Source organism: Myotis lucifugus, unplaced genomic scaffold, assembly GCF_000147115.1.
Source record: "Myotis lucifugus unplaced genomic scaffold, Myoluc2.0 scaffold_319, whole genome shotgun sequence".
Classification (NCBI taxonomy): Eukaryota; Metazoa; Chordata; class Mammalia; order Chiroptera; family Vespertilionidae; genus Myotis; species Myotis lucifugus.
The window spans coordinates 976,938-999,780 of NW_005871367.1; the positions used below are offsets into that span (position 1 = coordinate 976,938).

At 35.7% G+C, this 22,843-nt stretch overlaps 1 protein-coding gene and 1 non-coding gene across 2 annotated transcripts in view; both read left to right on the top strand.

The window, feature by feature from the left end:
- TOPAZ1 (testis and ovary specific PAZ domain containing 1) overlaps positions 1-22,843 on the top strand; it is a 44,132-nt gene that overhangs the window by 16,562 nt on the left and 4,727 nt on the right. The window contains 12 exon segments of the mRNA XM_006100611.1: positions 270-406; positions 2,207-2,292; positions 3,271-3,396; positions 3,743-3,806; positions 6,222-6,373; positions 6,561-6,653; positions 7,773-7,888; positions 10,616-10,682; positions 12,613-12,787; positions 13,479-13,579; positions 16,534-16,699; positions 21,514-21,678. Coding sequence (XP_006100673.1) covers positions 270-406; positions 2,207-2,292; positions 3,271-3,396; positions 3,743-3,806; positions 6,222-6,373; positions 6,561-6,653; positions 7,773-7,888; positions 10,616-10,682; positions 12,613-12,787; positions 13,479-13,579; positions 16,534-16,699; positions 21,514-21,678 — 1,448 coding nt within the window.
- On the top strand, positions 14,395-14,496 carry LOC111828283. Its single transcript, XR_002832096.1, has one exon. It is a non-coding gene; the product is annotated as a U6 spliceosomal RNA (small nuclear RNA).

The window sequence follows — 22,843 nt, forward strand, 5'->3', positions numbered from 1 at the left end:
TCTCTCTTCTTCTCCCTTCCTTTCTCTGAAATCAATAAAAACATTTTTGTAAAGAATCAATCAATGAATACATAAAGTGGAACAACAAATGTCTCAATCTCCCTCCCTTCCTCTCTCGAGCTAATAATCTATAAATACCAGATAATCATAGTATAATAATAGTATATAGAAATGTATAGCATTAGGTTGTATTCCTACTTAATTTTATTCTCATTACTTTGTTTTTGGAATAAATTTAAATTGTGATTCTGTTTTTTCTGCTCACACAGCAAAGATTCTAAAAATGCAGAGATTATGGTTAGTGAATGTCAATTAGCAACACTGGGCCCAAAACCTCTGTGCTTATCACTGCCACCTTTGAATCTAAGTGCTTTTCAAGAAGACACACTAAAGCCATGGATGAATGGTACTATTTTCTCAATAAAATTATGTTGGCATTTGATAATATAGAAACTATATAGGAGATTTTTCTACTAAAAACAAAAAAGTAAAAAAAATTAAAATAGAATATATTAAAATTAAAGGATGTGTACATTTAGTACTTTTGATGAAATAATTTCTGAAGAATGTATTTATGTGATATTGGTAATACAAGTAAATTATAGGTTATACCTAAAATTTCATACTTTAGTTGATTATTTAGAATATATTTTAGAATGTGTCAGTTCTTTTAATAATTCATAATGCTTTGATAAAAATAAGCTAGATTGAAGAATGAATTTAGAAACAATAAAATGTTTTTGTGCAGCTCACACCTAACTCTTCTGTACCTTTACATTACTGACTTCATGCAACCTGTTATATACTATAGCAACAAGCCCATGATGATCATGTATTTTATCTTGAAAACCTTACAGGTTTCATAATGAAAATTACTGCAAAGCTATGCAGCGAAAGTTTTAGCTTGTTCCAAATTATATCTGGATGCTGCCAAAAAAAAGAAAATTATTTAAAATTTTAAAAAGTTTTATCTTTAGAAAAAAAAATTTAAGATCCTCTTATTTAAAAAGACCAACATTAAGGAATATGATGCCTAATATATTCATCAGCTCAGGCTGCAATAACCAAATACCACAGACTAGGTGGCTTAACCCTTTGAGTGCCAACCAATATCCTAGGAACTATGCTAAAATTGCCAAGGCATTTTTGCTGATTTTACAGCAGTTTAGGAAAAAAAATTATGAATCGCAAGTAAATGAAGTTACATATTCAAAAACTTAAGGAAACCTTTACTGCATTGACATATTTAGCAATATCATCATCACTAATAAAAGCAGACTTAGAACTGGACGCCATTTCAAAGCTTTGATAGCGCTCCCAGCACTTTTGGCGAAAGACAGGAGGAGCACGATTGCGCTCCCCGGCACTGAAGGGGTTAAACAACAGAAATTTATTTTGCATGGTTCTGGAGGCTAGAAGTCCAAGATCAAAGTTCTAGCAGGGTTCAGTTCCTGACTCACATGGCCTTTCCTTTGGTACATGAGTAAGCTCTCTGGTGTCTCTTCTTATAAAGACACTAATTCTATCAGACCAGGGCCTCACCCTTTTGACCCGATTTAAACCTTAATACTTCCTTAAAAAGCCCTATCTCCAAATGAAGTCACAGTGGGGGTTAGGGCTTGAACATATGAATTTGAGGGGGGTCACAGTTCAGTCTGAAGCACCTGGGATGTCAGTAGCTTTCTTTCCTTAGAAAAATTTATTGTGCAACCAGAGACCTTATATGCATATATGCATAACCTATGGGCACAGACAATAGGGTAGTGAAGGCCTGAGGCGTAGGGCGGGGGAGGAAAAAAGGGGACATATGTAATAACTTTCATCAATAAGGAATTATTTTAAAAAGTATTATTGTGTATAGTATTGTGTATAATACTTCTCTGTTTAATTTAGAGATAATCATTTGAATGCAGTGCTCAATGCTGCTGTGTAAGGCTTTTAAGAAAGTATCTTCAAAAATAAAAAAAAAGAAAGTATCTCTAGCTTATAAATTTTAAATTTAGGTCTGAAAATAATTAAAGAGCACCTAATCTATAAATCATTCTGTATTTCACAGAACACCCATGGCAGCACAGTCTATGAATTGAGCATGAATAGAATCCCAAGTAAAACTTTAAAAGCAGACAGTAGTGGTCATCTGTTTTATTGTATAAAATAAATAAGTTGTAACCTATTGGTGTATAAAGTCATTCTTAATTATTTTTAGATTTCAGATTTTCAGGACAACATTATGTCCTAAAGTTGCAGAATCCTGAAACCTGTGAAATATTTAACAGGGAAAAGATTGTAAGGGTAAGTCCCACATTTTAAAAAAGTAATCAGCCCAGCCGGAGTGGCTCAGTTTTTTAAGTGTCATCCTGTGCACCTAAAGGTCGCTGGTTCCATTACAGATCAGGGCACATACCTGGGTTTCAAGTTTGAACCCCTGTCAGGGGAACGTACAGAGGCAACTGATCGATGTTTCTCTTTCACATCGGGGTGTGTGTGTGTGTGTGTCTCCCTCCTTCCCGTCTCTCTAAACATGTCCTTGGTAAAGATTAAAAACAATAAATAATAATCTTATAAAGCACATACTTTGGGCTTTTCTGGTTGTATTTCCCTATCATTTTTTAACCAGTTCCAGATATTGTATGGATTTTTTTGAATTGGGGTTGGTGATAAAGAGGCAGAAAATTTGTCGTGATTCAGAAGATATTTACAAATAACATAAGAGGTTGAAAGCAGAAGAGGGAGTAGATATCCAAAACAGAAAATATGGGATAAAAAAAGAAAAGAAAAGAAAATACAGGATAAATATTCCCTATGATGAAAGGGAATAGTGATATAGAAGTTTGTCACAGAAAGATTTGACTATCATTTGACTTCTTCTGTTCATCTGAAAAGCTAAGGAAAATTTTGGTTCTAATAAATACATTTGAAATATGATGCATATTATAATAGAATTAACTTTTTCTGAAAGCAAAAGGGGGCAAGCTACACAAGGAAGAGGGACTATATCAGCTTTTTAAGAGATACAAAGTAAAGCACTAACTTCGATGAATATTTTACACTAAAGGAAATTGCAAAAATTTAGACAACTCACTTTAATTGATTTTTTCATAATTTTTGAAATGTAAATTGTTTGAAGCTTTATTTTTTATCAAGTCAGCAAGCAATTTATTTTGATACTGTTTTGGGGTATATATTTCTGATTGCTTCAAAAGTTTTCTCACTTGACTATAATAAGTATTTTATATTTAACACAGAAAGGGAATTTGTCTTATTTTCTAGGTGTTTCAGAAGTCCCTAGGGTTGATGATACCCCATAGATATTGCAAATTTCATTTTAACACGTTACGTGGCTGTGAGCGATCACAGTGCAAGTTTGCTCACGTGCCTGAGCAAGGGGATGAAAAGGTAAAGTATGTAAAGTCTGGTCAGTGTTTTATCTTTGAGTCAATAAATGGTTATTTTTTAAATGACCTAAATAAGGCTTATTACAATGTTCAAGGATTTTCCTCCCTTCTGCAGTTGCTTATAATCTTGACTGTTTCCTTGACTCTTTCTTTGACAGAGATTCTCTAATTACTGTTTTTGTAATTCAGCATGTATTTCAGATCTGAATTAACCTAACATCAGCTTCTTTATTCCATTGCTTTAAATTCACTTTTTAACAAATGGAATAAGCATAAAGATAGGATTGAAATTTGTATAGTTTTTATGAAATACCAAAAGGTAATTTTACATTTTTCACAACTTGCAGGTTTGCATGGATGTGCTTAAAAAATATATAAGCATCAACGAGCTGTGTTTGCTACAACGTGCAGGTATGAGACAATGAAATGACTACTCTAAATTCATTAATGTGTTTCAAACCATTACTATTGTATCTTATAGTTTGAAAGTAGTTTAGTACTTTTAAGTATGAAAACCAAATGCCTTAGAATAGTTCTGTTGGTCTTAGAAAGAATTAAAAATAAGTGCCCTGGCTGGTAGCTCAGTTGTTGGAGCATTATCCTGTACACCAAAAAGTTGCAGGTTCAATTCCCAGTCAGGGCACATACCTAGGTTGTGGGTTCGATCCCCAATCGGGGCATGTACGGGGGAGGCATCCAATCGATGTTCCTCTCTCACATAGATGTTTCTCTCTGTCTCTCCCTTCTTCTCTCTCTAAAAATCAATAAAAATATATCCTTGGGTGAGAATCCTATATAATAAAAGTCTAATATGCAAATTGTCCCCTTGGGTGGTAGTTCGACTGGGATACCGGGAGTTCAACCGCTCACTATGACGTGCGCTGACCATCGGGGGCGGCGCAGAACATGGCGGGTGTTGGCAACATGCTGCGACCTCTCACCAGCTACCTGGGGGCAGAGGTGATAGGGATGGAGGTGTGGTGAGAATGTGGGGGGGGGGGTCCGCCGAGCTCACTCTCACTCCCCCTGCTACCCTTCCCCAGGATGCCAGGGCTCACACACCGGGGAAGCCCCCACACTCAGGTGCCCCCCTTCCCCCCCCGCACTCAGGTGCCAGGCACCCATGAGGAGCCCGCCCTGCACTCACACGGTGTCTTCCGGGTGAGCCGGGTTGCAGCCACCGGGACCACAGGGGCCAGTTGGGCTCCCCCTGGGTTCCCGCAGAAGCGGGTCTGCGTGGCTGGCTGGAAGATAGTGCACTGCCGGCCCGGCTTCTGTGCGGCGCCACTGGGCAGCCCAGCCCGCAACGTCCGGCCGTGCTCACCACATCTCCATGTGGGGGCTCGGGCACAGTGACTTAGGTGGAGGGGGACGCGCAGGGCCCGGAGACCCAGGTGCTGCCCAGGGCCCAGAGGTCAGCTGGGACCTGCCCTTCCACACCAAATGCTCACGCTTTGATCACTGGCCAGGCCTAGGGGCTGCACCATGCACTGATTTTGTGCACCGGGCCTCTAGTTTAAAAATAAAATAAAAGGAGAAGCTATATTAACATTTTAATAATTTAAATTTTAAAGTATTTAATGTCAAAAAGGAGGGATGCATGTCAATTAGTGGACTATAACACTAGCTAACAAGTTCTTTGCAACTATACCTTCTTTTTTAAACATCTGCAGTTTCAGTTTTATTAATAAGTTACAGTAGCAGACATTGAATTTCCCATGTTATCTGTAATCTGCTTCTTATATAGGCAACTATACAGACACTGCAAAGTGAATAGGCGGAAGAACTTTTCTGTATGTGCCAGGAAAAAAATTGTAGTATATAAAGAAATTTTGGAATAAAGCTGAATATTATCATAATATATTAGTACATTTTTAGTACAATGTTCATAATCATAAGCTGGAATAAAAAATATCCTCAAGGTCAACATGTTGGTGGGGTTAAAACAACAAGAAGGGGTATATGTCAAAATATAGTCTGCATCCATCCCCAAATTATATAGTTTGTCATACATGACCAGGCCATTGCCTGAAGACTCCCTAGGAGTGAGGCTTCCTGGAAGTTCATATTGAGACCATGATGTATGAGACAGTTTGGACCTATTTTTTGTGGAGAGCCCATGAGTTAGTTTTCAATCTAGTTCCTAACATGCCTGGTTGGCTTCAAATGTCATTGCCATTAACTTTTGCTTTAAATTACAATGGAACCTCGTTTTTTGGACTTAATTCACTCCGGAAAGCTGTTGGAAAACCAAATTATTTTTCCCATTAGAAATAATGTAAATTGAATTAATCCATTCTATACTCCCAAATGGTTCCTTGCTTTAACCTTTCGTATATACAGTACATGTGTAGTGTACTATTTAATCTATAAATAAGCACTTGAAAAACAAAAAGGACATGAAATATAAATGAAATTTTAACAAAAGGAAAGGAAATGTAAAAAATGAAAATTTAATAATAATTATAAGCAGCAAAAAAACACAAAAATACTCACAGCACAATATTCTGAGACTTTAACAGTGGTAAACTGACCCATACTCACCCATTCTCTCCTTTTGTTTATCCCCGGAGAGATGCATGACTAATCATACAGGCATCAGCATGAAAGGGTTGTCAGGTTGAGAAGCAAACTGTTTGAGATGGGAGACATTTGAGAATCGAGGTTTGACTGTATTTTCATCAAACATTTCTGATACTGGAAATGTACCTTTTAAGAAAATGAATTTCTACTACTCAGTCTTTAAAACTAGAAAAATTGTCCAATTTAGGAAAGATGAATATCTTAAAAGTAGCAAATGACTTTAATATATTTTTTCATTTTCAGTAAACATGTTTACAGAGTACTACAGAAAGTTTCCTCCTGGTATACACTTTGATTTACAAGTGCTAAATGACCTCCTGAATTCTTTACTCAAGCATTGCTTATTGAAAGAAGTATTTCAGGTATTGAACCTCAGCATAATGGTTAACACGCTGGTAAGTAACCTGAAAATATATTATTTTTAATAACTTAATTCCTCTATTATAGTTCTTGTTTATGTAATTTAAGTTATAATTTCCACATTTGTTGACTACTTCCTAGAAAACACTTTTTTTCAGCATAGAGACATTTAAAATGTACTGAAAGACATGAAGATGAGTGTAATTTTTTTGTTTTATCCAGCCTGCTCTGAAAATATTACTAGAAATATTTGAGTATGTGGCAACTATGAAATTAAGGAGTGCTGTACCTGCTTTAATTGGTATCTTTTGCAAGGTATGATTTTATTTTGTCTCTTTTATTCTCTGGTAGTGAATAATCAATTGAAAGAAAATGATTTAGAAAGAAATAATGATTTTTCAAAAAAATAATGATTTCTGCTTACACTCTTAAACTGTCTTTTATTCACATTCTTAATGCCAAAGAATTCTATTTTTAGAAATGTTTCTTTTCTCCTGAAATAGGGTTTATAAACAGACTCCAGTGACTAACAGGCCTTCCCTTTAAATAAATAGTTCCAAGCACTTCAGGTGACTTCTTTCTGATTCGTAAATTATCCTCATATCTACACCTTAAGGATAATTATAGAAAATTTTCCTCTTACAAAAAATTTGAGGTCATTTCTAATAAAAATAAATGTATAAGTAAATATACAAATAGAAAGTCATGACCAAAACAAAGAAAGTAAATGGAAAATGGTGGCTAGTAATTAATTTTATATTTGGCATAAACAAAAAAATTATGGCTCTCTAAAAATATATTAAAATTTTTACTTTGGTCGAATACTTTCTTGGATTTGTACTGCCCCGCCATTTATTTCTGAATAGGCCCAATAGCCAGAAAAGCCCTCATTTTCTTTGGGAAGCAGCATTGGAACTACTCTAGCTGATGAACAGATATTTCAATGAATACCTCTAGTTCCACATTACAAAACTTGACAGAATTACTTGCCTGGAAAATTTTTAATCAGATATTACTGATCACCTCTAGGAGTTGTAGAAAACTTCAGTATGATACTTCTCAGGAAGTTTACAATCAGGGATAAGGTATACATCAGTGCTTTACTACAGGTGGGATGAGTAAAAATAAGGGGTAAAGTGACAAAATTGTTGAGATAACTTGGAGAACAGGAAGAATATTCAAGTTTAAAGTTCAAATCACAGTTTTCTTTTTGCTTTAAATTCTTGAAGTCAGGTGTCTTATTATGGTTTCCAAGTATTTGAAAAAAGTATGGTTTAAATTTTTTAAGGAGTGTTAATTCTACTTGTCAATGTTTCACTTTCCCCATCACTCTCTTAGTTGTTTCACACACTTTGTGGTTTTCAGCGCTTTCATATTTTTATAAGAATGACTATGGTAAAAATAAATATATATTTTTTTTCCTCTCTTCTTCAGCTTGTTGAAGCTGGGCTGTTGCTTGACCCAGAACACTTTAGCTATATTGTTAAACTCTTACACCAAGTACAAGCTCCCAAACAAGAAATAACTGCAGTTCTAGAAATGAAGTCCAGGTAAGAAAAATCACTATAATTAAGGCGTGTGTGTGTGTGTGTGTGTGTGTGTGAGAGAGAGAGAGAGAGAGAGAGAGAGAGAGAGAGAGAGTTATAAAGGATGAAGGCAAAGCACTTACCGCTATTCACATGTGCAAACATCTAGTTACACAGTGTACGCCTTAAGCCTTACTCCCGTCTGTTGTTCATGTCTTAGTTACATTGCCATTAGTCAAGCTGCCTCTAGCCAACTCTCCTGGCCAGCCTCACCAGATCATTCTCTGTACCTGATTTCATCTCAGTGCCTGGTACATTAAGTGTAAAAGGAATCTCTCTTATCCTCTGGTTCACAACTTAATTCTACTTACTGTGCTCTCATATATGTATAAATTACCTTAATAATTTTTTCTTTCACTCTTGTCATGTAAGCTAAGTAAAATATTTTAGTTCCTCTCTTCCATTCTTTTTCTCACTGCTTGCTTTTTCTGTTCAACTTATGGCCTTCCAAAGCCCTTTAAAAAAAACTATGATAATTATAAGGGTAGTACCATAATATATCTGTATTGAGTAAAAGAAAGGCCATAAGTTTTTTTTTAAATTACTAAACTGTACATACAAAAAGAATAGCCTCCAAATTATGTTATTCTTCCCCTGAGCTAGAGGCTCATTGCTGCTGGAGTGTCATTGCAGCCAGGTCTTGTCAGTGGACAGGGCTAGGAAAGATATTATATATGCATATGAAAATATGTAAATATGTGTATAGGAAATATGTGTATACAAAACACACATAATAAAATATTTCTCTTTGTATGCATATTAAAAAACAGTTCATACTGATAGCTTGATTCTAATCCAAAACCATGGGTTTATTTTAGCCTTTTCTTATTTATAAATTTTTCTCTGACAGTGAGAAATCTGATTCTCATTATCTACAATATGTTTATTCATTTATTCAATCCTACTATCTATCCACATAAAGTAGTCTCAGAACTGCTAACTTATACCCCTGGGGAGAGGGATTACTATCTCAAGTTCAGTATTAGTAAAAGCTATTTTTTCTTTTGCCTTACAGTATTCAGCCAAAATACTATTTCCTACGTTAACTTAAGGTAGTTCTTTTTCCCCCCACTCTCATTCAGTATGGTTATTGTAGAATATTTAGGTTTATTTGTTACTGTTTGTACTATGTTTTGGAGTTCTTCTACATCCTAGTTAGTTTTATTTAGGGAGGTATATAAAACATTATTGTTACTTGTAAGAATCAAAGCTGTGCTAAAAAGTATTCAGTGAGAAGAGTTGCTCCTCCTTGCTAAAAAGTATTCAGTGAGAAGAGTTGCTCCTCCTTACCCCTACTCCCCATTTCCATTCCCTCCTTCCTTCTACTCCTTTTTTTACCTACACATTGGAAGTAACCAGTCTTTTAGTTTCTGGTTAATCCTTCTTATTCTATATATATATATATGTATTTTTTATCTTCACTTCTTTCTCACATAAAGTATAGCATACAAAAATTATTCTTTACAACTTTGCTTTTTTCACTCACACAGCATATCTTGGAAATCAATCAATCAATTCATAGAGAAATTCATCACTTTTTATAAATGCAAAATACTCCATTGTGTGGATGTATGATAAGTAACTGCTATTTCAGTTCTCTCCGATTTGTTGCAATAAAAATGGCACTTGTTTGTTGATTTATTGATGGTAGCCATTCTCTCTGATGTTTAGTGACATTGAGTATTTTTTATAGGTCTATTGCAACACTCTTAGTTTAATGGTACCTTTTTCTTTCCCTTTTTTCTTCTTTTCCTCTTTGCAATTGCCAAAGGTTGCTTCTCCTTTCCATTTTTATCTTTTTGTCCTTTCCCAAAAGCTATGCATTTCAAATTGCCTTCTTTAAATCATATAAAATTTTTTAAGTTCCTTCTGTGTGCTCTGTGTTCTACCTACCCATACACTTTTTTTTCAGCATTTTTAAACTTAGTGTGGACTTAGTCTTTGGAGTGGTTTGTTTTTTTTAATATTTCTTATTGACTTTTAGAGAGATAGGAAGGGAAGAGCGATAGATAAAAGCATCAATGAGAGAGAAACATTGATTGTCTGCCTCACACATTCACACATGCCCCCCACTGGTGACCGAGCCCACAATTGGGGCAGTGCCCTGACTGGGAATCGAACCAGTGACCTTTTGGCTCAGGGGTGGACACTCAACCACTGAGCCACACCAGCCAGGCTATAGTGGTTGTTGTTTTTTTTAATCAATGTTAGATCCCTCTGGTAGTTTCCATTTTTTTATTCTCCCCACAGGTTTGTTTGGTTTGGTTTTTTTTGGCGGGGGGGTGTTTTTGCATTGTTTTTGTTTTAGTCTGACTTTGCTTGTGGAGCAGTGAAAGTGGAGTGGGAACAGTAGAGATCAAGGGCATCAAGTGCTGTGATTTAATACTTTTTCTCTTTTTATTCACCATTATTTTGAAGCTTTGGCATTCTGACTTCCAAGTTAGGCTTAAGGTATGGTTTTGTGTGGGATTTCCTTTGTCCTTATTGTTGCCCATGGTTTGAGGAGGAAATAGTATCAAGTAGATATTTATGCAGTAGATATTTTTTTAGCTCTAAAGACTTTTTATAGGATATTAATGCATTCTTTTTCCTCCAGTCTCTTAGGTATAAACTGTAAAATAAATGAATTAAGAGCAATAGTGACTTTTGGGGGAACAAATGACACTTTAACACTTTCCTCTATTGTTAAAGGTTACAAATGAGGCAATTTAAAAAGAACTGGACCTGTGATTTAGATTTAGCCTTGAATGAAATAAAGGTATGACACTTACTTTTTAAATAAATTGCTGGGATCATTGCTCAGAAACTTTGAATAGTAAACCCATTTTAGGAAATGTTTTAGAAATGTGGCTGTTATACAGAGAAAAATGACCAAGGGAAAGAAAGTTTAATTTTTTTTAATACTTTGAAATGCAAACATTTCTAGAATTGTGGACTATCCAAAAAGTAATTCTGGAAATAATTAGTTTCAAAATTAACTTACGTTAAGGTGTAATAATCTAGAGCTTAGCCTTTATTTATTTATTTATTCATTCATTCATTCATAAAGAAGAAGAAACATTGATTTGTTGTGTCATTTATACATTCATTGGTTGATCCTTTTTTTTTTAAATACTCAAAGATATGATTTACTGACTTTTAGAGAGGGAGATGGGGAGAGAGAGAGAGAAACATCGATGTGAGGGAGAAATATTGATTGGCTGCCTCCCGTACACACCCCGACCAGGGACTGAGCCCCCAGCCAAGGTATGTGCCCTGACAGGAATCTTACCCCACTTTGTGATCTATGGGACAATGCTCCAACCAACTGAGCTACCTTCCAGCATTTGTTGGTTGATTTTTACATGTGCCCTGACTGGAGATCGAACCTGCAACCATGGTGTATCAGGATGAAGCTCTAACCAACTGAGCTACCTGACCAGGGCTTAAAGTTTAGCCTTTAATTCTTATCACTGGCAGACTCATTCAATGCAAAAGCAAGTTGGCTTACTTGTCATGATCCATGGATGGCTACAGTATGTGAAATTACAGGAAAGCCAAGATCAGCATGCACTCACCTAGCATCCTATCCTATATAATAAAAGCCTAATATGCTAAGTGTCCAGTTGTCTGGTCATCAATTCAACCAATCAAAGCATAATATGCTAATGATATGCTAAGACCGTTCAATCACTCGTTATGATGTGCATTGACCACCAGGGGGCAGATGCTTCAACCAGTAGGTTAGCTTACTGCTGGGGTCCGGCCAATCGGGCCTGAGCAAGATGGGCCAGACATGCCCTGGACCCCTACCTGGCTGGCCAACCTCCCATGACCCTTACTGGCCCCTATGGTGCACCAGTGGGGTCCCTCGGCCTGGCCTGCGCCCTCTCGCAATCCGGGACCCCTCAGATGATGTCAAAGAGCCAGTTTCGGCATAAAAGACTAATCTGGAAATAGACTGAACAGCGGAATGACTGGTCGCTATGCTGTGCACTGACCACCAGGGGGCATATACTCAATGCAGGAGCTGCCCCCTGGTGGTCAGTGCGCTCCCACAGTGGGAGCACCACTCAGCCAGAAGCCAGGGTCACAGCTGGCGAGCCTCTCCCGCCTCCGCGGCAGCACTAAGGATGTCTTACTGATGGGTTAGGCCCGCTCACTGCACCCGGCCTCTAGTTTAGAGTATAAGAAATAGAGGGCTTTCAGGATGATTTTACTTTTTAAGATAATTTTTGTACTCATCTAGTACTTGTTGATCTAATCTTAATTAGTATTTATATCCTTGAAATAATTTTTTGTTGATTGGTGTGGAAAACTATTTATTAGTTTATAATAAAAAATAATAGTAAGTTTACTAAAATTTACTTTGTAGCCCCCTTTTGTAGAAGAAATTCCATAAAATCTATCTCCACTATCTAGTTCAATTTTAAGGGTGATATCATTAAGTACATTAGGAACTAGTTAATTAAAGCAAATATACATTTCCATCTAGAACTTATAAAGGCTCTGCAATAGTCAGAAAAGCAAATTATACAATAGCATGTTATTGATGATGTAACACTTGTCAGTAAGTTTCTAAGATTTGCAGAGATTGTATTATTAATTTCTATACATTTAATGCCTGCATATGCCTACTGCATAATATGTTTAACAGCTTTCTAAATAACAGCTTTCTTTTTCTGTTTTGTTTTTAATAATTCTAATAGCATTGTAAGGAAAAAGGTGACTGGACCAAATTGGGAAATTTATACCTTAAGGTAAAAATGGACTGTGAAAAATTTGTAGATTTCCAGAGATTTTGTACTTGTGTTGCTGAAACGCTAACAAAAGGCTATAAAGAAGAAAGACCAAATGTTCCATTTTGTGAATTTGCTCAAACAGGTAAAATGTCACTGTTTTGGTATGAGTTTTGTGTGTTAGGGTAATGTAATATTCTTAACAGGAATGTAAAGCTCTTAATATTTCCCATGTTGAGGATGAGTTAATATTGCAGGTTTCAGATACTTTTCCTGTTTATAAATTTTTCCATCTACATATTGTTAAGCTAGGTTAACGATGTAAAGTTAAAAATTGGTGTCTTAATATCAGATGTTTCATGATCTTATTTTTCTTTTTATTCAGATTGGTAAAACTGTTGTTAGCAAATTATATTGGAGCACCTGAATTTTTGAATCATTAAAATTGTTACAGTCTTCACTATTACAAGTCACCAAAATTCATATATTTTTGAAATTTTATTTTTACATGAACTCTTCACTGCTATATTCTTTATCAGGGCTGGCAAACTCTTTCTGTAAAGAACCAGATAGTAAATATTTCAGGCTTTGCACACATCACATATGATCTATGTCACATTTTTTTTTCTTTTCAAAAAAACCTTTAAAAATTAAACTAAAGAATTCTTAATTCACAGGCTATATCTAAAAACAGGCCACAGGCCACATTTGGTCTGTGGCTATAGTTTGCTGACACCTGGTGTTTGTGCTCATATCATTGATTCCATATTAACTTGCCTTTTCCATTTTTTAAGTGACTATTTCACTTTCTTCCATATGCCTACTTTGTGTTTCAGTGAGCAAAGATCCGCAAAATAGTGAAGTAGATAAAACTTTGCTGGGAAGAATCGGAATCAGTGCTATATACTTCTATCACAAGCTGTTGCAGTGGTCCAAGGTACTTTAAATTTTTGTTTTGGCTTGGTATTGAAAGTGTTTCAAATTTTTGAACAGAATATAGGTTAAGTTACGAATTTGCTAATAATCATCACAAGTGACTAAATGACTCCCAGACCAGTAAGTGAATTATTAGGTGCTATATTAGGCAAATGTGGAAAGGACATGGCATCAAACTGACTATTATGAAGAATTTCAGTATAGTAAACACTTAGGAAACTGTGCTAAATATATTTATTTGAAGCAACTTTCAATTCAGAATTTATTTCCTCAGCTCCTGAGTAGCATTGTAATTGTGTAAGAGTTCAAGACACCTTTTTAAAGATAAACCCAGGATATTCACAATTAATAGAACTCCTTAAAAATCACCTCCTAGAATGCTCTGGAATACTATATACTATATATCTTGATGTCTGCCTTTGAGGTTAGCTCACCATAAAAGTGGTCTAGTGATTCCAGACCATGTTATACCACCATTCTTTAGATTTCCATGAGAGGTGGTGGGTAGGATTAGATTTAGTAAACTTAAGTAGAAGATAAGAAATCCAAAATTGGGAGTAAGTGCTGAGGGATGGAGTAACATATATAGAGTGGGACAGTTGAGAGAATGCTCATTATTGAATCAACTATTAATATGTATCTTTTGTTACTTTCTTCTTATAAAATGGTTATTTCAAAGTTGAATGAGTTCAATGACATTTAAGTACATGGTCACTCATACACATACAAAAGTCATGAACTTTTTAAAATTAAAAACAACAGCAGAATCATTGTAGAAGGTCCTCAGTCTCTAAAGTCTCCAAGAGGTTTAGTACTGTGCTTGCTTCGGCAGCACATCTACTAAAATTGAATGATAGAAGATTAGCATGGCTCCTGCGCAAGGATAATACGCAAATTTGTGAAGCGTTCCATATAAAAAAAAGAAAATAAAAAGAGGTTTAGTATTCTTTGTATAGTAGGCCTGGGATGGGCAGAATGTATCTTGTCCCAGGCCTCACAACCTAGTTTAAGTTTGATCTTAGCATTAATATCTTGGACATTTAATGCGTGAGAAATTAAGGACTACCTAACAAGAAGACCGTTTTTAAAAACACAGATTGGCCCTAACCAGTTTGGCTCAGTGGATAGAGCGTCGGCCTGCAGACTGAAAGGTCCCAGGTTCGATTCAGATCAAGGGCATGTACCTTGGTTGCAGGCACATCCCCAATAGGGGGTGTGCAGGAGGCAGCTGATCAATGTTTCTCTCTCATTGATGTTTCTAGCTCTCTATCCCTCTCCCTTCTGCTCTGTAAAAAATTAATAAAATATATTTTTTTTAAAAAACACAGATTGATTTTGCTCATATTTTAATTTTAATAGGTTATTATTATTTCTTAAGAGGCTGGTGAATTTCTATTTTAATTAAAATTTTTCACTATCTTATTTAGAACAGATATTCTTAGTTTTTTTTAATGAAATCTAGCTTTTTGAACATAAAAGTAAAACCATTGAAATTAAACTAAAGCAGCTAACTCTTAAAAGTGCACTATTTATATTGTCAAATTAAAAGTACCTTAACATTATAATATGCATCTGACTCAAAATAGTGTAACATAATATAAAACAAGGGTCTTCAAACTAAAGGCCAAGTCTGGCCCACAGCCTGTTTTTGTATATCTTGAGAGCTAAGAGTGTTTTTTACATTTTTTTAATATATTTTTTATTTTTTTTATTTATTATTATTATTATTATTTTAAATTGATTTCAGAGAGGAAGAGAAAGGGAGAGAGAGAGATAGAAACATCAATGATGAGAGAGAACCATTGATTGGCTGCTCCTCCACACCCCCACACTGGGGATCGAGCCTGCAACCCAGGCATGTGCCCTTGGCTGGAATCGAACCCAGGACCCTTCAGTCCACAGGCCAACGCTCTGTCCACTGAGCCAAACCGACTAGGGCGTTTTTTACCTTTTTTAAAGAGTTAGACATTAAAAACAATAACCAAAGAAAATGTACAACTGATCGGATGTGACCTGAAAAGCCTAAATTATTTACTATCTGGCTGTTTATAGAAAAAGTTTGCTGACCCCTAATATAAAATAATAATATATGTCCAATTTCTGACGTGCAGACTAGAGATAATCTTTATGTAGTCTACATGAAGTAATCTGTTCAAAGAAACAGTTTTCAGCCAATAATCTTATCCTTTTTTTTCACTATCATTCTTTATCTGAATTTGATAATAAATTGTCTTCATTTTCTTTTTCTCTCCCTCCTGGACCTCAGGATGATCAACAGATAAAAGTGCAAAACTTATAATTAGTAATTTTCCACAGCAAGGGATGAAATCCTTGTGCCAAATGAAATCTTTAGGGGAAGCACAATGTATAAAACACATGAAGGGAGAACTGCTGAAAGGGGTCCCAGGGTGGGTGAGGAGTAATATGAACAAAGCCCTGCTTGTTTCCCTTCCCCTTCCACCCTTGTGGCTGAGCAGGCAGGGGCTTAAGTAGAGTCTTGGAGCAGTTTGAGAACTGTCCGTCTAGAACAGCGTTTCTCAACCTGTGGGTTGCGGCCCCTTTGGGGGTTGAACGACCCTTTCACAGGGGTCGCCTAAGACCATTGGAAAACACATATATAATTACATATTGTTTTTGTGATTAATCACTATGCTTTAATTATGTTTAATTTGTAACAATGAAAATACACCCTGCATATCAGATATTTACATTACGATTCATAACAGTAGCAAAATTACAGTTATGAAGTAGCAACGAAAATAATTTTATGGTTGGGTGTCACCACAACATGAGGAACTGTATTAAAGGGTCGCCGCATTAGGAAGGTTGAGAACCACTGGTCTAGAATGATGATTCAAATTGGATAATGGGTTTCTCTATAATTAATCAGTGTGACTTTGTATTTCTGTAATACACTAAATGATTGATACTCAGTGCTCTTTATTTTTACTCTAGGGAAGGATGGTCTTAGATATGCTATATGAATTGAAAATACATTTTACAAGTTTAAAAGGACTTACAGGGCCTGAGAAGTTAGCACCAAGATGTCAAATTGTAAATATTGCAGTAGAGATTTTTCTAAAAAGTGGAAGCATAGATGGTGCCATGTGGGTATTAAGAGGTAAGTTCTGATATATGCAAACATAAAATAATTTGTGTTGTATAAATTCTTGTCTATGTAATGAATTACCTTAAGTCAGCAATTTTCAACCTTTTTCATCTCATGGCACACAAACTAATTACTAAAATTTTGCAGCACACCAAAACATATTTTTTGCTGATCTGACAAAAATAGGTATAATTTTAATTCATTCACACCAGATGGCTATTGTTGTGTTGACTGTTGTCATTTTTATTTGACAGTGTAAGGGATAAAAGGTCAGTACCCCTGACTAAATAGTCAGATATTGCATGTTTTTAAAATTTTTGAGGCACACTGATTGAAAATCGCTGCCTTTAGTTGGTATTGAATTGTGGGTGATAATTTGGTCTAAACCAGGGGTGGGCAAACTTTTTGACTCGAGGGCCACAATGGGTTCTTAAACTGGACCGGAGAGCCAGAACAAAAGCATGGATGGAGTGTTTGTGTGAACTAATATAAATTCAAAGTAAACATCATTACATAAAAGGGTACGGTCTTTTTTTTTTTTTTTTTATTCATTTCAAACGGGCCGGATCCGGCCAGCGGGCCGTAGTTTGCCCACGGCTGGTCTAAACCCTAGTGGTTATGTAGGTAGGAAGATGAAAGGAGAAAGTTAACCTAGCTTTAAAGAAGAAATTGTATGAAACTTTGTTGAAAAGCTAGTTCTTACATTCTTGTAGGCACCATACTAAATTCTTTACCTGGATTATCTCAGCTAATCTTTATAGAAGCCCTATGAGTTTGGAATTATTACAATTTCCATTTTATGGATTAAAAAAAATGTTGTCAGAGCTCTAGCTGGTTTAGCTCAGTGGATAGAGTGTCAGCCTGCGGACTGAAGGGTCCCGGGTTTGATTCTGGCCAAGGGCACATGCCTGGGTTGCGGGCTTGATCCCCAGTAGGGGATGTGCAGGAGGCAGATGATCAATGATTCTCTCTCATCATTTATGTTTCTATCTCTCCCTTTCTGAAATCAATGAAGATATGTTTTTTTTAATGTTATCAGAGACATTAAGCAATTTGTCCCAAATGACATAAGTAAGGAGTGGTGGCCAGATTCAAACCCAGACAATCCAGGTTTAGAGCCTGCAATCTGCATAAATTCTATATTTGCATATACAGGCAAACATGACTTCCAGTGAAGATAAGCAGAGCTTACTTTCTCTGTAATTAATCCATCCAGCAGAAATTAAAATGAAATTAAGCCAACAAAACAGCTAAGGTTTGTTTGGTAGTAGTAGCACAGCATGGTTTCTAACGGTAACTCTGGCTACTTAGACCATGGGTAGATTTTATTTGATAAAATGGGATAAGAATGCCCTAGCTGGTTTTGCTCAGTGGATAGAGCATCAACCTGCAGACTGAAGTTTCCCGGGTTCGAGTCCAGTCAAGGGCATGTACCTCGGTTGCAGGCTCCTTCCTGGCCTGGGCCCTGGTCGGGGCACATGCAGGAGGCAACTAATTGATGTGTATCTCTCAGATCAATGTTTCTCTCTCTTCCTCTTCCACTCTAAAATCAATGGAAAAATATCCTTGGTTGAGTATTTAAAAATGTTTTAAAAAAATGGGATAAGAATAAGAGACCTCGAGAATTCAGGTGGAAAGATGGAATATATGCACAAGTGAAGCAAGTAGATAACCTTTACACTAACCCACAAACACATACTGGCACATCTCCATATTCATATTGGTGCTTTGTTCAGTGCCTAATACAGACGTCATGAGTAGACTTCATGATCAAAAGCTTGTTGGAAAAGGTTTTCTTCAGCTTAACAAACCTAGCCAATGAGATTAGCTAAGTGGGGAAGAGTAAGATATAAAAATAGAAATTAGAGAAATGCAAGAGCTTACAAGCTCTGTTAGAAAGAAGAAATGTGGCAAGAAAAAGAAAGATTAAAATAGTTGATAAAAATGGGCTTGGGTCATTCTTTGAAAGGAAACTTCTGCCTGAAAGTTTCTGGCACAACTAGTTTTTCTCAAACCAGAGAATGAGGGGAGTTTGTGGTAGAGATGTGGAGTGGTCTGAGGAAATCTAAAATTCTTAAAACTTTGATGTGTCCATTTTGAGATTATCTTTGAATTTTCTATAAGTTATAAGCACAGGATTCTCTTTTGCAGTGAGCATTTTAATTGAAAGTCATTTTCATATGTAAAATGTTCTTGCTTTAAAAGAAGGGCCCACAGAAGTATGCTAAGTTTTCCCCAGAATTTTTTTTTAATATATTTTATTGATTTTTTACAGAGAGGAAGGGAGAGAGAGAGATAGTCAGAAACATCGATGAGAGAGAAACATCGATCAGCTGCCTCCTACTCACACCCCACTGGAGATGTGCCCGCAACCAAGGTACATGCCCCCGACCGGAATCGAACCCGGGACCCCTCAGTCCGCAAGCCGACGCTCCATCCACTGAGCCAAACCGTTTTCGGCCCCAGAATTTTTTTGTCTTGAAAGGGTTCTGCAGTGAACAGGCAGAATCTTTCTTTCTCAAGAAAGAAATACAAATGGCTGAATCTCATTTGTAGTGAGACTTATAAGAGAAGTACACATTAAAATAACAGAACACCTGTCAGTCTAGCAAAGATCAGAGTTTGATGATTTGCTTTTTGTGAGGGCACCCTGTCAAAATTGAAACTGCATATAGGGATAGTTTCTATTTAAAAGTAAACATTATTTTAAAAGTAAATCAACCAACATGTTCTCATCGTATATGTGAAATCACAGATTTTTATATTTAAGGTGATCCTTTTTAGAATTAGTATAATACACAAATAAATTATTAAACTTATAGTGTAACATCTAAAATTAGTTCAGGTACCATCAATGATGTATATGTCACACTTAGGAAAAGTAAGGATTTTTTTTGCATTTTTGTTTTCTTTTGCCCAACTGACATTTTCTGTTTAACATAAACTGCTTTTTAAATCTTTAATAGTTTTGTTTTGTATTGTGCATTAGGCAGTTCTTGGCTATCTCAAAATTACATATTCACTCATATGGTTTTTAAATTTTTTTATTGCTACTTTTAAATTTTGATATGAGGTGGGAACCTAACTGTATCTCTTTTCCCCAAATGTTCCAACTCATCCTCTACTCACTTATTTGAAATGCCACTTTTATCATATATTAGAATCTTATATCTTCTTGGGTCAGTTTCTATACTACTCTCCCAGAGATCTCGTTTTCTGTGCTAGCACATATTCTTTTTAGTTAATATAGCTTTAGAATAGGTGATAATATTTATCTTTATCTTTCATACTATTTTTTACTATTCTCAACTGTTTATCCTTTGGGATGTATTGAGTCAGTTTTGTTGGCTATTTGGTCAGGATTATATTAAATGTATACATTTAGAGGAGAATGGATATGTTTTATTGTTTTTTGGGGTTTTTTATATTTTTATTCATTTCAGAGAGGAAGGGAGGAGAGATAGATAGAAACATCAATGATGAGAGAGAATCATTAATTGGCTGCCTCATCTATGTCCCCTACTGGGGATCAAGCCCACAGCCTGGGCATGTGCCCTTGATGAAATCAAACCCTTCAGTCTGCAGGCTAATGCTCTATCCACTGAGCCAAACCAGCTAGGGCAAGAATGGATATGTTTAGATCTCTCTCCCCTCTCCCTCAATCATAGTATTCACCATAGTAAAGGATAGTTATTTGCTTGTCTCACGGACTAGCCTGGAAATTCATTCAGTGCAGACTGTCTTTATAATCTTTCATTCTCATTGCCTACATTCAAAATCTTCATGGTAATGACTAAATATCTATTATAAAAAATTTGATTCCCTTTTGACTCAGATTTTTAGACAAATGGAAATATTTCCCAACTGTGGAACAGAGGAAAACATGAGGATTAATGCAGTAAGGACTTTCCTCACCATAAAACTAGTATTAAGTACACCATAAACTGGCTTTTATTCTTAAGAATGTATTGTTATAAGTGTTCTTATAAAATTTGCATAAAAGTATTTATGTTGATAAAGTTGTGAACTGATTGAATTTAGCTTATTAATTTCCAAATGACTTCCCAACTATTGGTTTCATTTAACTTTGCTATAAAATAATGAACTGATTCAGATTTTTTAATATAGCTACACAATTTGGTAAGATTTCAAAATGAATCTCCTAAAATATATTAGTCTTTCAAACATGTATTATTCTACCTTAATAAACAATGAGTGCTAAATAAAGAACAATGAAATTTTTATGAAAAAAAAGACCACAGTATATTTTTTGTGTCATATATCCATCAGATCTAAGAAAAAATAAGGAACTTCAGCATTATAGGTGATAATCTCTTTTTTTAAGCTGTGTGATGGGCACATAAGAGTTCATTTTATTTAACTTACATATGTTAGACATTCTTCTATACATATCAAATATTTTATGATAAAAATTGTCTTTAAAATTGGGATGAAAAGCTGTTCCCCAAGAATAGCAAAACTAATTATGTATTCTTTATTATAAAATTGTTGAAGTTTTCCACACAAATATTATTTTACATTATTACAAGTATGTTATAATGTGAACATTTTTGTCCTATAAAGATAAAAATTAACTTCTGAATCAATAACTGATTAGTATACTAAGAAAATAAAGAATTTAAAAATAAGGTATTATGATCATCACTGTATACGTATTTCTAATAAATTTGAGCCATGGTTATCTTTTCTGAGTACACATATTTTAGTTTTGTCACTTTCCAAAAGGTAAAAACATTAGTTGTGATTATACTAAGTGTAATTTTCATAGTGTAAATAAAGTGTTAGTACTTTTTTCTTTTTCAAAGAGTCAGAATGGATAATCGATACACCACAATGGCCTTGTGATAGACTGGATATACTCAATCGACACAATCTGCTCTGTACAATTGCACATGAAATCTTAGCCAAGAGCCTTTACAGACAGACATTTGAAGTTTTGCAAAATCTACCAGGTTTTCAAAATTCTCAAGGTATGTTTTTTAAAAGTCTAGCTTAATTATCTCTTGCCCATCTGGTATTTAACTGTTAATAAGAAACAGTTCACCTGTTTTGGTTGAGTTTTATATTCTAGCATATATTTTTAATGAAGTTGTTTTCTGTAAAATCTGTTTTCTGCAAATTGAATATGCTTTCCTGATGGTTTAAAAAATGAAAAGCAGCCCTAACCAGTTTGGCTCAGTGGATAGAGCGTCGGCCTGCGGACTGAAGGGTCCCAGCTTCGATTCTGGTCAAGGGCATGTACCTCGGTTGTGGGCACATCCCCAGTAGGTGGTGTGCAGGAGGCAGCTGATCGATGTTTCTCTCCCATCAATGTTTCTAACTATCCCTTTCCCTTCCTCTCTGTTAAAAAATCAATAAAATATATTTTAAAAAAGAAAAGCAGAAATGCTTATCTCTGAGTTGACCGCAGTTCCTAACAGAAACCTTTTCATCATTCCCCTTTCCCTACCTCTGTCAAGTCATCAGCAAACAATGTCAAGTGCCCCCAGCAAGCTTTATATCTTAAAATAATTCATTGCATTTGGAATAATGAAGAATACTTTTTCTTTTATTACTTAGCAAATATAGAACTTGTTTTCCATTACCTTGTAACATAGGTAAACATGGAATAAGTAGAGGAAATTAAGCAGATGACAAGTTCAAAGAAAAGAGAATACTAATGTGGGCAGTGGCAGGTAGTGCTCTTGAATGCTAAAGCTCAGATCATACTTGCACGGGAAGAGGGAGACCAGGAGGGAGGAGCAAAGGCTTTGAGTGGTGGGTTCAGAGTGACGGTTAGCATTTAATGAAAACCTTAACCTGAGGGCCTCCCCTTAGTGCTTCATCAATCAAAGTTGGTGTTTTAGGAAAGCTCCTCTGGTGGTAATGTTTAGGAAGAGACTAAAGGTAACGATATTAATTTTCTGGTGAGGCCTGGACACTAAAAGATCCTGAAGTGATTGAAGACCTAGAGTCTAGGTCAGTGGTCGGCAAACTGCGGCCCCTTGAGTGTGGCTCTTCCACAAAATACCACATGCAGGCGCACACATACTATGCGATTGAAACTTCGTGGCCACACTCATGGGGCCAAAGAGCCGCATGTGGCTCGGGAGCCGCAGTTTGCCGACCACTGGTCTAGGCTATAGATTGAACTAA